The following is an 18,075-nucleotide window of genomic DNA, read 5'->3' on the forward strand; positions in this document are numbered from 1 at the left end:
GCTGTGCACCAGCCTAAGATGTCAGAGAGACATGCTTGGGTTGGCCAGCACCCAGTGTGATATTTAGAAAGAAGAAAATAAAACCAGAAGGATGATCAAATTCTCTGAAGTAATATTAAACGAAAGCATGCCACCCTCCTTCCAATTTCCTCTGAAAGCACTTCTCGTGTTTGCAAAGAGAATAACAAGACGGATGTATCAGCCCGTCATACTTCCCAATGTGATGTGTGGGCTGGTAGTTCCTCACAACCCTCCCCCCCCCCCCCCCCCACTTTAGAGGAACCACTTGGGTTCCTCTGTTGTTTTAAGGTCTTCAACAACAGGAGCAAACGGTAGAAGGTTTTCATTCGTCATACACGTGCAGTGACCCTACTATTTAGGGAAAATAAGGTATGGATATTTCCAAAATTGCTATTTTTAGGATGTATAATCACTTTTGTCTTGCCAGCCTACCAGGCAAATCCATGGAGGCCATAAAAAAGTTAATAAACAATTTTGTGACTTTCCACGCCCGTGTGGTTTGTTCCCTTGAATGACGTATTCGTTTGCATATTCAAAACTACTCATTAAGGGCCTAGAAGCTTAAAAAGACAAATTCCCAACCTCTGTTATAAGATTTGAAAGACGTTTTAAGAGGCCTGAGAACTTCTGCAATTCCCTTTTTTAAATATCCAAGAATTAGTCACCTTAGTAACAACTGAGTTGTACATTAAATGCTAACTACGTATTAAATAGAGTTGAAAACTGACTTGTTAGTTGTTCCTCTAAGAATGTCAACTCCCACCTTTATCTGTCTCCTCCCCCTTTGCAATGCAACTGTGCCTTCAAATAGCATTCTTTAAAAGGCACTTTACGGCTTTGGAGGAATAAGCTGATTTCACAGCCAGTTTTGCCACCGCTATGGAAAACAGAGTGTGCATGCAAGCCAGCTGAAGTCATAAGAACTTCAGGGATTAGGGCTGCGGGGGCCTCCACTACTGCTGTCAAAACGCAATTGGAAACAGCTTTTCCAAAGTACAGCATGAGAAATCGGGAATTCCTGTCCACGGCTCCCCAACGCACTGGGTTTTTAATCAGGCCTGGTACAACACATTAGAGGTCAGAAATATGAAAAATTATGCTGAAACCAAACAAGAGTACCTTCTGGTCTCCAAATTTTGTTCTGCTTGGATCCCTTCCAGGCCTGTAATTATTGTCACTCACCAGCCATTAAGGGAACCGTGTCTGCCTAGGGACGGGCGCTCCAGGAAGGCTTGACTCAGTGGTAGGACACGCTCAGTTCAGTGGCTTTCCTTCCTTCCAGCCCCTGGATGTGCAAATTGTCTAAATACTCAACTTCTTAACCTTATCTCAGTCCCTTTAACTTTATCAGTCGCTCAGAGGTAAAATAACTTTTGCAGAGGTCAGGAGAAAACTATTTAGAATATTAATAAACTAGAATCTTTGGATGAAAGTTGTTTGTTTGTTTGTTTGTTTTTTCCTGGGCATTCCTACTTAAGGGAAAGAGTCCACTCTCAAGAAAACAAGTTCAAGTCAGTAATTTATTTAAACAAACAAACAGTACTTTCAGAATCTGGTTTGAGATTGATCCAGATGCAATTTCCTATACCTCTGTCTAGATCTAGAAGCTAAGAGATGGTAGAAAACCCAGAGGTCGATTATCGCAATGTCCATTTCATTTGTCAACTCTTCAATAATCTTTGAGGCACATTTACTAAAATAGGAAAACAAATGAATTGAACGGTTGATAAAAGTGTGAGCTTATCAGATAAATTGACAGGATACCAGTTACATTACAAGCCACTCCCTCTGATGATACAGTGTCATACTACACATGAATGGTGACACCAAAAATGGGCCCACTGTAACTTCCACCTTGAAAGATCCTTAATTAAAACTCCCTTAAAAGTATGATTTCCAGGGGCACTTGGGTGGCTGAATCTTAAGTGTCTGACTCTTGATTTTGGTTCACGTCATGATCTCACGGTTTGTGAGATCAAGCCCCACATCTGGCTCTGCATAGACAGCACAGAGCCTGCTTGAGATTTTCTCTCTGCCCCTCTCCTGCTCTCTCTCCCTCAAAATAAATAAATAAATGAACATTTTTTTTAAAAAAGTATGATTTCCAGACAAAGAAGGAACTATGATTTTATTTTATTTATTTATTCTTTTACTTGCCATAAAGGCTCAAGTCAAATTCTGTCTATTCGATAAAACTTTCCCTGGTTCCCCCCCTGGAGTCAACTAGTTTCTGTCTTCCACAATATAGGTGGTCACTAGTAGGTAAATATTCCCCCCACCCCAGATGCTGGGTTGTTTCCCCAAAGGCAGTAATCATATCTTACTCATTTTTGAAGCCTTCCCCACCCCTGTTCTAGGATTAAATCCCATAACTGAATTCAAAACAAACAAACAAAAACTTCTATTGTCTAAAATGTATTATTAATTTGTTATTACTTAGAGAAGAAGCTGTTTTCAGAGAAAAAGCATAGCCAAATGAGAGACAATATTTCAGATGTAGGAGAAAGCTCAGAGGGAGAGCATTATGTGCAAATTGAGTGTTCAGTGAAGGTAACCATAAGGCTCTGAAATACTACTCAACTTTCACAATAAAGCTTACCCCAAACCAGACCAAATTTAGACTTATTAGAACATTCTTTAAAATGCAACAACCAAGGGGCACTTGGGTGGCTCAGTTGGTTGAGGGTTTGACTCTTGATTTCTGCTCGGGTCATAGTCCCAATGCCGTGGGATTGAGCCCTGCATCGGGCTCTGCACTGAGTGTGGAGCCTGCTTGGGATTCTTTCTCCCTCTCTCTCCCTCTGCCCCTCTCCCCTGTTCATGCTTGTGCTCTCTCAAATAAATAAAAATAAAAATAAATTAAGAAGCAGCAATCAATATTTGGATAAAAGTTTTATAAAAATTACTTGTCTTCTAATAAAAGCAATTTTTTAAAAGCACCTTAGAGACCTACTTAATGGAAAAGATAGTTACCTTTTAGATACATTTTAATCAATAATGATCAAATCAAGAAAATATAAAGAATTCTGGTTAACTATTAATTAACTAGAAAGTTCCACCACCTGGGCCTCACCTTCAATCTAGCAATGAAATCCACTCGTTAAGAACAGTAAGACTCAGACAGCCCTTACCTTCATGAATATACATCTTTTGAGCATCTTCAGGATGAAGTAACACCAGTAGAGGTGAAGGGCTTGCAGGACCATGAGCTGGAGGTTGAGGAAGATGTATGAAAAGAAAGGCTCAAGGTAGTGCAGAGGAAGGATCAGCGTGCAATATAAAATCCTAAAAAAAAAAAACGAACAGAGAAGAGTATTTCATTAAAAAGCACTTGTGAATTTTCAGTGAGAAAACAAATACTTTTTCTCCCAAGGCATACAACATTTAATTCATTTCTGACCACGTCCAGGAAATCCTCGAGGGAAAACAGTATACTAACATTACCTTTTATATCACTGGCGAGCCACACACACAAAAATACAGTCTGCCTCTTGGGAGAAAAGTTAAAGCAAATGGAATTTTTATTGTCACACTGCCTCCACTCCAAAGTTTCTGTACCTGGGTTTCCTCTTTGCAAACAGAAGAGCATACAGAACCCTGCTAGGCTTCCCGGGATTTGTAGAACAAATAGGATAATGCATGTTTACATGGAGTTATAATTGCCTTATAACACAATCTCATTTATTGGACAGCAAAGGTGAATGGGGGATTTTATGAAAGTAAATTTTCCAGTAAGAGAGGCTTTTAAAGAAGCAATGATTCTATTACTTCCACTTTCTGAAGTGAACTGCATACTTTATTGATTTCATGAACAGACTCCCGGACATCATTGGAACTGCCCTTGATGACCCAGAATGCACAGTGCCTTCAGATATAACTACAGTGTGAAGGGCTACCTGTTTCCTTCCCAAACTTCATACACTACCATGATCTTAGAGTTTCTGGATAGGTTGACTTGTAAGTATATTATTCTAATTATAAAAATAATCTAAGGGCATCTGGGTGGTTCAGTTAGTTAAACACCTGACTTCGGCTCAGGTCATGATCTCATGGTTCGTGAGTTCAAGCCCTGCATCAGGCTCTCTGCTTTCAGCACAGAGCCAGCTTCAGATCCTCTGTTCCCCCGCTCTCGGCCCCTCCTCCACTTGTTCTCTCTCTCCCTCTCTCTTGCTCTCTTTCTCTCTCTCTCTCAAAACAAATAAATTTTAAAAAATCTATTCATGAGGCATCTAGTTGGCTCACCCAGTTAGGTATCCAACTCCTGATTTTGGCTCAGGTCATGAACTTGCAGTTCATGAGTTCAAGACCCAGGTCAGGCTCTGGATTGACAGTTCAGAGCCTGGAGCCTGCTTTGGATTCTGTGTCTCCCTCTCTCTCTGTCCCTCCTCCTGATTTTCCTCTGTCTCTCTCAAAAACAAACAAACAAACAAACAAAAACAAATTAAAAAAAAGTAACTAAATGAACTCTAAACTCTGTATAACAAAGATAATAGCCATTTATCCATTTTATGTATGCCAATCATTTTTAGACACTTAAGAATTATAGAAAAATATAAAGAGGTTAAGCAAAAGTCACCTAAAATCTCACAACTCACAGGTAACCCAGTAAATTTTGGTAAACGTAACTGAAGTCATTGCTACTAAAAATACATTCTTTAAGTCTTTAAGTCTTTTTTCCCCTTCCTCATCATCACATAATTTTATATAACAGAAACACACTTTGCATGTGATTTTAAAAATCTTTTTTTAATGTTTATTTATTTTTGAGACAGAGACAAAGCATGAATGGGGGAGGGTCAGAAAGAGAGGGAGACACAGAATCAGAAGCAGGCTCCAGGCTCTGAGCTGTCAACACAGAGCCCGACGCAGGGCTCAAACCTACAAACCGCGAGATCATGACCTGAGCCAAAGTAGGATGCATAACCGACTGAGCCACCCAGGCACCCCTGCATGTGATTTTGTATCCTGCTTTTATGACTAAATAATATGATACAGGGAGATTACCGTGTCAATGACTCTATCTATGTATCAGGGGTCAGCAAACATTTTTGTAAAAGGACGGATAATAAATAATTTAGGCCTCTGGGCCATTTGGTTACGGTTACAACTACTCAACTCTGCCACTGTAGTGTGAAAGCAGCCGCAGAGATACATCAACTAGTGGGTGTGGCTCTGGGCCAATAAAACTTTATTAACAAAAATAGTCAGTGGGCTGGATTTAGCCTGTGAGCCAGAGTTTGCCAACCCCTACTATATGCCATCCTCTAAACAGCTGCACAGAAATCTATTTACAGATATCATAATTTATCTAGTCCCTTATTGATAGCTATTTGTTTCCAAAGTTTCATTACATTATAGAGAATACTGTAAGAATTACTTGTAAAGATATTTTGATAGAACCGTTTATTAGAATGGCTAAAATCCTTAATCAGAAAGTATACTCATTTTACATTTTAGAATATGTTACAGGACTGCTTTCAGCAAGACCATACCAGTTTATAGTCTTGCATTCAATGTATGAGGGCACCTGCTTCCTTAGATCTTGAGCAACATTGTACTCTGTCAGCCTCTATCTAAAAGAACATCACATTGTTTATAGTTACATTTGTATTTCTTGTGAAATGAATATGCGTGTGTGTATATATTTATATTTTATTTGGTTACTTTGATTTATACATTGGTGAACTGCTTCTTCATGGTATCTGTCCATTTTTCTATTGGGGTGTTTACTTTTTCTGTTGACTCGTAAATGTTCTTTACATATCAAGCACAACATTATTTTTAAAATCATATTAAATATCATCACATAGTCTCATTCTTTCAACCTTGTTTATTTTTTGGGGGGGGGCGAGGGGGGGCAAATCAGCTTCTAAAATATTTTTGTAACCAAATTTATCAATTTTTGCCTTTATAGGTAGCCTCCGTGTTATACTTTAAAAGGCCTTTCTCACCTCCATCATTATAAACTATATTTTCCCGTATGTTCTTTTCTTTTTTTTAATTTTTAATGTTTATTTTTGAGACAGAGACAGAGCATGAGTGGGGGAGGGACAGAGAGAGAGGGAGACACAGAATCCGAAGCAGGCTCCAGGCTCTAAGCTGTTAGCACAGAGCCCAACGTGGGGCTTGAACTCACAGACTGGGAGCTCATGACCTGAGCTGAAGTTGGACACTTAACTGACTGAGCCACCCAGGCACCCCTCCTATATGTTTTTAACATAACCGGCTCTACCACTTAAAATCCTGGTTCTATGTAACCTTGATCCACTTCTCTGTGCATTTTCTCAATTGTAAAATGGAAGCAATGATTATCTACTTTATTCATTCAATAAATATTTATTGAGCACCTACCAAAGTGCTACTTGGCACTTCATAGGAGCCAGGAATGTAGCAATGAATAAAACAGACCCAAATCCCTGAAGTGCTAAGGCTCACATTCTGGGGCCTGCATTCACAGGGATTTCAGGAAAGAATGTACAGAAAGCCTCTTTGTCATTCTGATTTGCTGGATCTTTGGGGAATTGTGTGCCTTTTTCTGTACTCTCTCAGCCTAGAATGTCCTCACCTGTTCCCTTTTATTTTTTTAATTTTTTAAAAATGTTTTATTTATTTTTGAGACAGAGAGAGACAGACAGAGAGAGAGAGAGAGAGAGAGAGAGAGAGAGAGAAAGCAGGGGAGGAGCAGAGAGAGAGGGAGACACAGAATCTGAAACAGGCTCCAGGCTCCAAGCTGTCAGCACAGAGCTTGACTCGGGGTTCGAACGGTGACCTGAGCCGAATCATGACCTGAGCCGAAGTCAGATTCTTAACTGACTGAACCACCCAGGCGCCCCGCCCTTCCCATCTTCAGCTAAAACTCTTTTCACCCATCAAAGCAAGCACGGGAGCCTCTGTAACAAGTCTCGGTGCTGTTCTGATCACCTCTGAATGTATGAATGTATAGTATTTCTCTAGGCTCCCCCACTACCTCCTCCTTTAGAGCGTTTGGCCTGATTCATTCAACCTGCCTTGTACTAAGAGATGCTTGTACGTCTTCATCTCTGTGCCCTCCCTTCACCTGTTCCAGGGGCTTGCTCCTTACTAGGTCCCCAATAGGGATTTGTCAGTATCAAAAACAGTAAAGGAAACTACTCAAAAGCATCCACTTTACAGATTCTACCAGGGAATGTGAATAATGCAGTTACTCATTGTGATCCATGCAAAGGAAAGAAAAAGGGTTCTGACTGACCTGCGATTTCCCTATTTCTCTATTCTTAAAGGGAAGACACAGAAAAGAGGGTTCTGGTTGGAAGGAACCACATGTACAGGGCCCTCGGGTGGGAGGCATCATGGAAAAGTCAAGGGCTAAAACAAGACCGGTGCAGCTTAAGGGAGAGGACTGTTAGAGGGGGGCGGTGTGAGATGCCAGTGGAAAGTTGAATGGAGCCATCTCATGTTGGCCTTGCATGTCATGGCATCAGGAAGCTTTGCTGGATGTAGAAAGGGGAGTGATACGCTAGGACTAAACTCAGCAGAGCAGGATTCCTGGGCTGGGGCCATTCCGGGGCTGTTTTCTTGCCTCATAACCTGAGCACATGTCACTGAGCTTCCTGGTCCTGGGACAGGGTGGAAGTCACCCCCTACTTCCTGTGGGGGGAAGGCTGTGACAGGGAGGCTCCAGGGGGACACACAGCCAGCTTTGCAAACTGTGGAGTCCTAGAAATGGAGGAGACTACCATTAAAATGCAAATGCCTTCTGAGAGAGCTGCAGAGAGGAGAGAGACAAGGGCGTGGGCTCTGGAACCTGGTAGATTAGGATCATGTCTCTCCTGCTGTCTTCAGCGAGTCACAGAACTGCTCTGGGCATGGTTTCTTCTGTCAGATCAAAACAACACCACTCCCCTCATCAGACTGTCAGACTGTCGTGAGGGTTAGAGGAGTTGACAAATGGGAAGAGCTTAGCATACAGGAAGCACTCGAAAAATGGTAGCTGGGACTATTACTGTCACTACTGTTGTGAGGATGACTGCTTTTCCACCCACCCGTTCCCACTACAGGTGGCTTATGGGGTGGGAGGGGAGTGCAGCTCCCTGGGCTGGAGTTTCTGCTTAGGGAGAGGAGGGGGGAGCCACTCAGGAGAGGGAGAGGAGCTCCAGAGGAGTGGGCACCCTGTGCTGCCGGAACATTCTCTGCGGGAGGACAGAGGGGACAGAAGTGGAGAGGAGCTCCAAAGGGGGTGGCCACTGTGGCCCCAGGGACAGCAGGTTTGGGGGCTGTGGTTACATTTTCAGGACCTCCTTCTGTTGGTCTCAGTGTGCTCACTAAGGATGGTCCAGTCTCTCAATCCCAATTTCTTCTCCTCCTTTGCTAAAAGAAGAATGGGAGGAAGGGAAAAATAAACACTTTGTCCTCCTCAGTTTTGTCCCAAACGCATGTGTGTCATGTGTGCTGGCACATGAATGAGCACGCCAACACCTGTTTACCTTCCGGGCTACATGGAATTTCTCACTTCACAGGGGATGCCCCGAGACCGCTGTGCTCCTGGATTCCTGGAGCCACTTTGTTCCGTCCACCGCCTTTAATCTGTCCAAACGGTGGCAGGACTACCAAGCCCCGGGATTGCAAACCTTGGCTTTTCCCCGCTTTGGTTCTGTTTCCCATCTCCACTCTACGGCAATCATTGCAGCTTTGGTGGCTTGAAAAGATCACATTGCTGGCGTAAATAGTAGCTGGTTTTGCTGGGCTAGATAAGGCAGCCACCACAAGTTGTATTTTCCTAATGCACTGAAAGGTCTTCTGCTAATCACGGGGGTGAGCCCTAAGCCTTTTCAGGATAACAAATACTGGTTCTACTGGTGAGTAATTGCCTACCTTATATTTCAGGGATGTCTTGTATTTCAAGGTGACTGCGCAGTTGAAGAAAACTTAATAAATACTTAGGGAAGGCAAATTATGCCTGCTTTTAGCTGTCCAGTTTAGTCATTTAATTTGAAACATATCTATTCTCAGTTTCAACTGTCCTGTTTCTTGTCTTGGTTCTTTCATAACTAGCTGTGTGAGCCCAGAAATATCTTAACCCCTCACCTGGAAAATAAATCGGGGGTCTAAATGCTTCAATGATGTTGATGACACGAGACACGGGAAGGGTGAGGAACTGTCCCTGGGGGAATGACAACTGAAGGCAAAATGTGATCCTGGGCCAGATCCAGGAGGAGGGAACAAAGCAATAAAGGCATTATTGGATCAACGGACAAAACTGAAACACGGATGGTAGATTGCTACATTTCCTGAAATCAACAACTATTCCTGTGATTCTGTAAAAGGATCTCCCTGTTCTTAGGAAATCCGCACTGAAGAACGAAAGAATGAAGGGACATGATGCTTGCAACTTTCAAATGATTTAGAAAAAATATATATGTGCACATGTGCTTGTGTGTGTGCATGTATGTGTGTGTGTGTGCGCGCGCTTAGAGTGATGGGGCAGTGGGGAGAGAGAAGGGAGGAGAAAGCAAACAGGACACAATACTAACTAGTAAATCTGGGTGAATACAGTGAAGCTCTTTGTAACATACTTGAAATTATCCTGTAAGCCTGGAATTATTTCCAAATATATAAATGACCAAATTCTGTAAAAGGTCCCTTTTCTAAAATACCATGATTTGAAGAAGGGTGAGTGCTGTAGTTGTCCTTTATGAACTTATGAACAGCAGAAGTGCCAAGCATGTGGGATGTGAGGGAAGGAGCTCCAGTGAGGGCACCCTGTCGAATGAGACACTGAACAAACACAGGCGGTGAAATTCACGGTCTCCCTCATAAAGTATGTAACTGGAAAGTCTAGTTCCGAGATACTCATCTGCAGCGGAGGCTCAAGGGAGTGGCCCCAGCTTCAGCAGAGCCACTCTTGCATTGCACAAGTCCCTCCTTTCCTCTGGTGGCTATGCGAAGGGCACTGTACCATCCCATGAGGGCATGGCGCCATGGTACAATTGGACCCATGCTCTGCCCTTATCATTCAGAACAGAGGCTCCAGAGGTACCCAGGGGCACATGGGTAGCTTAAACGGGTAAGTGCCAGACTTGGGCTCAGGTCATGATGTCACAGTCTGTGAGTTCGAGCCCCGCGTGGGGCTCTGTGCTGACAGCTCAGAGCCTGGAGCCTGCTTGGGATTCTGTGCCTCCCTCTCTCTCTGCCCCTCTCCTGCTGGCGCTCTGTCTCTCTCTCTCAAAAATAAATTAACATTAAAAAAAAAAAAAAGAACAGAGGCTCCAGGCCTTATGACAATGGGAAAGGTCCACTGTGTCCTTATTCTTGTTTCCCTCCGATGAGTGTCTGCTAAATGCACTGCTCTACGCTTTCAGCTTTGTCTTGTCTTTTTTAAAACTGTCCTCTTTCTGATAGCCATTCCGAGTATTTATATCGTCACATCATTCACAGAATTCCCTTTCACATGAGGCTTCCCAGAGTACCATTTTTCTATGCCAGTGAGAGCCAGATCACCAAAAGCTGCAGGCTGAAGCCCAGTGAGCCAGTGATGGGGAATATAAAGTTACCACAGCATGTGGACCCTTGGAGGTCAGGAAGTTACTTATTTGAATATTACTCACTGTTGGAAATTTTTTTTTTGAACATCCAGTAGACAGATCACATAATATAATGGTCTTCACATATATAGATGAGGTAGTTGATACAAAGATCTCTTCTACCACCGTCGTGACCTCCTGCACAGTAGGAACTGTGTCTTGTTCGTCCATGTATTCCTCACAACATCTAGCTGTGATGAGCTCCAGAAATGGAGAAGTGCAGTGAGCCAGCACCACCCTGTAAACTTCAGCTGAGACAGAGAGCTCCTTTCCTTCAGCTGGAACAGCCTGGACTAAATTGTTATCTGTTCTTGTTGTTTATGGAGGAAATTTTCGAGAGTCAGGGGAGATGTTTACCTGAACTTAGGAAGGGATTTCTAGCCTAATGATTCCCTGGAAGTGTTCGGATACTGTTCCAATACATAGGTACATCCAATAATTCAACAGTTTAGAAGTCATTATTTTAAAACAACAGTTGGTAATAAAGCGTAAAAAACATAAGCCTGAGATTTAAATGGCTTTGAATAAAAATGCAAACAAATGAGGTAAGTAGGCAGTTAGATTAAAGTAATTTGACCAAGGCCAGTTGGAATTCCTGCCTAATGTTGAGAGGAACAGTATTTTAAAAAAGAATGTAATTACTTCTTGCTGACACTGATTGAGTGAGAACTGGCTAAGTAAGATTCCGGAAAAAAGGAGGAGAGAAGAGAAGGCACAGTTGTACTAATACAAAGAGAAAGCGATCAGACAACAGCAAATATACTTGAGGCTGGGGAAAATGTAGGGAAAGTGAAAGAAAGGGAAAGACATGTGTAATGGACAAACTCTAGTTCTTTCTCTCAAAGTTTCTGGATACATTTCAGAGGGGTCAGCTTTCTCCCCACTCAGCCCTTCATCTTAACACAAAAGGTGCCACAAAAACAGTTGGGAGGAACAGAGCAACTGATGGCCAGCTGCCTCCCACGGCACCTCAAAAATGTCTGAATCTGGAAATAGGTCGATCATCTGCACATTGTTTGGTCCGTAGTAAATTCCACCCCCCCCCCCCAAAACTGAACTAATAAAATATCCTTGAAAAATGAATCTACAGTTACACATTTTAGACAGATGCTTGGAGTCAGGCTAACAACAAGGAACTGACTTTTCCTCTTTGGCACCGCAAGATGATTGTGTAACACGTTCAAGCTGATGGGAACACTATTTAAGCTAGAGTAACACACTGCAACTGATTCTTTCAAAAACCATCAAGAACCAATCACCCAAACTTCCAATAGCTTGGTGAAGTTTTCCTCAACCTTCCAATGAGGACCAGTCAACGTCAGCGCAGAAAAATTTTTACCAGCAAAACGATTTTTACAGTCAAGTCTGTTAATACTGGTTTATTTGCAATCCAACTCCCTGAAGACAGCAAACCGTGGTATTGGCTGCCCTCTGCAGTGGGCTGGTGAAGTCAGCGAAGTATCAAGATCAAGAAAATGCCAAATACATGCAACTAATTCTCCTTGAAATGCAGAAATACTGGCAAGGGAATGACTTAAATCTAGGATTTTTAAAGACGAGGGTATGTGGGAAAGTTAACACACCACCTCCACAATCCCTCAACCCCAGCATGATGTTTGGTTGTTTTCTGGGCAAGAGTAAGCTTGCTTGTTGATTTAAGACATCATGGGAATGTCTGAGGTTAATGTCCTTCATTGCTAAATCAAAAGCCAACCACAGCAGCAACACTTAGAAGCTTCTCAGAGAGTTCCCTGCACTGAGAACTTCCACGGTGTATGCTTTTTAAAATATGCCCGCAAATTCTTTGAAACTACTCCTGTGGATAAATGGAGTCTAATTTTCCTTCCCTCAAATATGAGCTGGGCTTAGTCACCTGGATCCAATGAAGAACAAAAGGTTGGACGTGGCATGATGGTACTTCTGCAGGTGGTTATAAAAGGAGACACAGCATCTGCCTAGCTCTCTTATGAGCTGCTCACCATTGAAATCCGGCTGCCATGCTATGGGGAGGTCAGGCCAATGGAGGGTACGCCAGCTGACAGGCCTACCCGAGGTCCCAACTAGCCATCAGCATCAACCAATTGATCCTATGCGTGTTATCTCAACCATGTGGAGTGTGGAAGTCTTTAAGAAGAGTCCAATTCCAGGGGCGCCTGGGTGGCGCAGTCGGTTAAGCGTCCGACTTCAGCCAGGTCACGATCTCATGGTCCGTGAGTTCGAGCCCCGCGTCAGGCTCTGGGCTGATGGCTCAGAGCCTGGAGCCTGTTTCCGGTTCTGTGTCTCCCTCTCTCTCTGCCCCTCCCCCGTTCGTGCTCTGTCTCTCTCTGTCCCAAAAATAAATAAACGTTGAAAAAAAAAAAAAAATTTAAAAAAAAAAAAAAAAAAGAAGAGTCCAATTCTGGCCACATCTGACTGTAACCACATGAAGAGACTCTAAATGAAAACCACCTAGCTGAGGTTGGTCAACTCCCAAACCCGTAAGTCATAATAATAATAATCAATAAGTGTTGTTTTTTTAAAAGAGAGGTCTGCAAACTGAGGCTTGGTGGTAAAATCTGGCCTGCAACCTGTTTTTCTACAGCCTGTGAGATCATCTGGGTTTGGTACATTTTTAAAGGGGTGTAAAACAAACAAAACAAAGCAAAGAATAATATGTGACAGAGACCATATGTAGCCCTTAAATCCTAAAATAGTTATTCTACGGCCCTTTACCAAAAAAGCTCCTTAAACACTGTCTTAAGCCACTAAGTGTACAGATGGTTTATTATGTAGCAACAGATAACTGGAACGCATGGTGTCTTTGGAACATAATAAGAGGAATCGATGGACAAATGCTGGATTTATAGCATCATAAAATTCACACTGAAAAGCCGTAAGTCAACAGTTACCTGAAAGTCAATACTTATCCTACCAATAATTGCTATCATACAATATTATAATTTCATAAACACACTTGCTCAACCAAAGCAAAAGTGAGGATAATGTGATTCTTCAAGGAGAGTATTTCAAAGATGGATCTCACATTTGATTCTAGGTGAAACTTCTAGATGAATCATCTAGATGATTCTAGATGAAACTTCAAATTCTTGGAGAATTATTAATAACTTTAGCAAACATAGCTGTCATTTGCTGAGTCCTTACTATGTTTCAGATGTCATTCTGAACTATTTTATATGTATTATTTTATTTAAGCCTTGTGACAACACTTACATTTTACATATGAGAAAACTGAGGCACAAGGAAATATCTAATATGTCCAAGATTACACAGGTAGTAAGTGCGGGGCCAGAATTTGAATCCACGCCCAACTTGCATCCATGAACTTAACTACCACACTCTGCTGCTCCTCTCCAGAAAATGTCTAAGTAAGATATTGGTCTATGTTTAAAGCTGTAGCTGGCTTCCATAGGGAGGGCAGCATCCCTTGACCTCTCTGACCAGACTTCCCTGGGGTCTAGTCAAGGACGCTGTCCACCCACTAGGAACCAGGCCTGGAAGTGGGTCTCCATCCCCTTCCCCTGCAACCCAGGATCTTCAATGACACTAACTTTTCTGCTGAGAGGATCTGAAACTCCTAGTCCGGCCCCAAACTATGGCTGGTTATAAGTTCTTTCTTCCAAACCATCAAAGACTTCCTCACATTTATCCTCTGGTTCCTGTCAATCAACACGTGGAAAATTATGCTTGTCAAAGGGATGACTGTCAGGGGAGACATTATATAAGTTCTTCAATCCTTGCCCTTGACTAAATAAAATCAACAGGCTGATCGAGAGCTGATCAATATTGAAAAGATATCCAGAACTTTGTTAGGGCCAGTGATCATGGAGAATGAAATCAGTATCACTTTCTTCATCTGTGAAGTAGGACTGGTAATACCTATCTTTATGATTTGTTGTATAGACTAGAGCCAAATTATACAAAGGGCCTAATCCAGTGTCTGGCATTCAATTAATGGTGACCACAATTACTGTTATTTTTAACATAGAACATGCCTCTCTTTCAAAGAGCTGCTGATTGGCCAATGATATTTCACTGAATAACTGGAAAAGCTGTTAATCACAAAGATCCACATTCACAAAACAAGACATAGAGTCAGAGCTGCTGCTTACCCATTGGGTTACACATTTCCCACCTCCCTTTGTAATAAGCCTTTTCCACGCTGGAAGGTGTTGTTTTAATTATTTATAAAAATGGCCCCTTCACATTAGTGTTTCCAACTGAACTTGGCACAAACAACTGGACATCAGTGTAAGGAGGAGAGGGCAACACTCTGACTTTGACAACATGCCAAGGCCACCTCAACACAGTGACCAAAGTCATGGTACAGCACCTTGTCTACTCACCAGAAGGGAAAGACAACGAGGCGGCTGATGAAAAATATGGCGGAGAAGATGAAAAACAGCACGTTACAAGTTTGCTTCCACCCAGCATAAGAAAACATCTTCGCAGACTGAAAACAAAAGAAAGCAATTGCGTTCAGATAAAGTGATTTAGTATAAAATTCTTCAATTAAATATTCATAAACAAAATGATACGATGATACCATTAAAGGGTTGGGTCCTGGATCCAAACTTGAACATGTGGAAAACTAGAGGGTCGGGAAGATGCTTGAAGAAGGCAAAGACACCTTCTGAGTAAGAGTGATCATAGATATTGGGGCTATTTTTCCTTGCAAAGAAAGAGCTAAGAAAATGACCTACCAACTCTCTTGAGGAATCTGAAAGATCAATAGGCACCATCTTTAGGAGGGTCTAAACAGGGGCAAAAGTTGTACCACGTCTGGGTTCAGATAGAACTTGCCCAAGAAGACAAACACTAAAACCAACTACTCAAGGAAGCTGTGGACTAGGCACCCTCTGGAAAATATAAAAAATGAGCCCCACTCCACTACTTCATGCTGCCTCTTCCCAGCTGGTGGAAGGTACTGGCCTTGCTCGTTGAACCTCACGTTAGATCATGGCTTGTGAATCAGAAATGATTCATGATCACTAACAACATGAAGCTGTTCTCAGTTTATTCACGAAGGGACCTCTGAGTTTGACATTTCATTTTTCTTCTGTTCTTTTTTTTTTTTTCACCTAAGAACCCCAGAACATTTTCAAACAGTAATGAGCTAAATTTCACAATATACCCTAAGGGGTAGATATGACTTCTCATATTACAGCTGAGGACAGAAAACAAAGCATTAAGTGATTTGCCCAAATCACCCAGGGAGTTCTGTCGTGTCAGTGATAAGGTGGGGGAGGGTGGACAGGGACAGCCCAGTGCTTATTCCCAGTCCCAACAGCTAACTCCCTTTTAACAACACAGTGAAGCTGTTTTACAGTGGACGTACACCAAAGGCTAGAGGGCTTAGGAGCAACAGAGTAGCATAAAATTCTTAAGTCATGGCCAATATGGTTTTAATTTACAGGCAGGGTTACCGAGATATGATCAGAGAAGGAGGCAATTATAACAGAGATGGCTACATTCAGACAGCGATACATGGGAAAACTGGCATAATCCTTCTTTTGCTAAGCCATTTGCTGCCCTGAATAATCTAGACCCTTAGAATGGGATTTACATGTCTAACTGCAATTGCATAGAAGAAACAAAATTCTGTGCACATCTGATATTTGAACAGTAGCCAGTTGCTTCAAAATAGCTTCAAATGACTTCTGGTTACATGTAGAAAAGGGTTTAGCAAAGTACAATCCAGCCTATGGGCTAAAGCTTGTCACTCCTTAAGGATGGGTTTCACTTTTTAAAGGGGTATGAGAAAATAAAAAACAAAAAGAATATATGGCAAGAGATCCTATGTTGCCCACAAAGCGAGATTTACTATCTGGCTCTTCACCAAAAAGTTTGGTGAATGCTGCTCTAGAAAAACAAGATCCTATCAAATTTAATTTCTTCCATACCAACCTATATTCAGGCGATCCTGAACATGAAACGGGTTGGTATCATTTTCCTCAGCTGTATTATAAGCGAAGGTATTTAAAGGACACCCTAAGTGGCTCTGGGAAATGTGACCCTAAGTACAGCAGGAGAGCTGGCCGGGAAGAGGACCCTGGGATCACTGCCTCAGGGCAAACGGGAACCAATACATAACAGAAACATGTAGAGAAAACAATCCTAATTTTGTTTTGTTTCCCATATTTTGTGTTGTTTGGGATTAAGAAGACTCTTGCTTTAATGTCCCCTGCTCCAAAACATTCCTTCCTTAGAAAAGAAATGTCATTTAAATAAACATCAGCTCTCATTCCTTAAAGCTGGAGGACCATCCGTGTGGGGGAGTGCAAGCATCCAATGGGTGTTCAGCTTTGGCTTAAGGAAATATATGGTATCATCCAATATTAAGAATCCATAATGCCACAAATCCAAGGTTTCCTTTTCAAAGATTAGAGTTCATTCCTTCCTCAGAGACATCAGTGTACTTTCTGAGCTAGTATCTGCGTGCGACTTTCGCAAGTGGGATTCCATGAGTTAACCTCTCTCAAGTACCCTGGAGAAGGATGGAAACTAAAAACTAAAAGATTTCCTTTCTTTAAGCCCGGAGACATCCTCAGACTTCGGGTGTTTTCATGACAGAGAGCCCTGCTAAATCACTCACAGACAATTCTTCCTGGGACGAGACACAAAAACCCGGGACGTGGTATTGTTATTACTTTTTTTAATGGCAAAAGTTTACCTCCAGCCAAATGTCAGCCACGTCATGCACGATCATCACGAGGGTCCCACTGCGGATATAATTAGCACACCAAGAGAAGCTCATCAAACTAATAGCAGCCAGGTGGTGGATGACATGAGCTAGAAAATCCTATATAATGAGAGGAAAATAGCGGCTATTAAGCAAATGCAGTTATTTCCTAATCACTGGAAGAGCTAACAACAACAACAACAACAACAACAACAACAACAACAATAATATTTTTAAAAAAATCCAGTAACTTACATCTGAATGTTTTGAAATTTGTAAAATGCTTTCACTTTAATTCTTAAACACAATCCTTGCAAGGGAACTAGCACATATTATCGGCATCACTGAAGTCACTGAACTCTGAGACAGCACTGAATAGTTGTCATCTAAATCCTAAACATCTCCTAACATCTTTCCACTGCCTCACACTGGATATACATACACATCCCATCCCATATACATACACACATGAGTATATTCCTGTGTATATTTACATCTATCACTTATTCCCTGTCTAATTCCAACAAGGGAAAAAGACAGATACACAATATAGTGAAACTGTACAACCATTAAAATAAGAGTTGCTGCATATGAAACAAGTAACAAATGAAAGTGTAACAAATATGTTAACAAATCTAGGCTAAAGAAAGCTATTACAATTGAACATAAAACCTTAAAAGGTTTTCTGCAAACAAAATATACAAGTGGCCAACAAGTACGCAAAAAAGACACTCAACCCATGGGCTGTCAAGAAAATGTAAATCAAAACCACTTCATCCCCACTAGGATGGCTATAATAAAAATGATGAAGAAAAA

At 41.8% G+C, this 18,075-nt stretch overlaps 1 protein-coding gene across 1 annotated transcript in view; it reads right to left on the reverse strand.

Annotated features, from left to right (window-relative positions):
- Nucleotides 1-18,075, reverse strand: part of CERS3 (ceramide synthase 3) — a 105,837-nt gene that overhangs the window by 30,074 nt on the left and 57,688 nt on the right. Inside the window, exons 9-11 of the mRNA XM_045448790.1 lie at nucleotides 17,251-17,379; nucleotides 14,924-15,030; nucleotides 3,153-3,306 (exon numbers count right to left, since the gene is read on the reverse strand). Coding sequence (XP_045304746.1) covers nucleotides 3,153-3,306; nucleotides 14,924-15,030; nucleotides 17,251-17,379 — 390 coding nt within the window. The remainder of the gene's footprint in view (nucleotides 1-3,152; nucleotides 3,307-14,923; nucleotides 15,031-17,250; nucleotides 17,380-18,075) is intronic.

Source organism: Leopardus geoffroyi, chromosome B3 (assembly GCF_018350155.1).
Source record: "Leopardus geoffroyi isolate Oge1 chromosome B3, O.geoffroyi_Oge1_pat1.0, whole genome shotgun sequence".
Lineage (NCBI taxonomy): Eukaryota > Metazoa > Chordata > Mammalia > Carnivora > Felidae > Leopardus > Leopardus geoffroyi.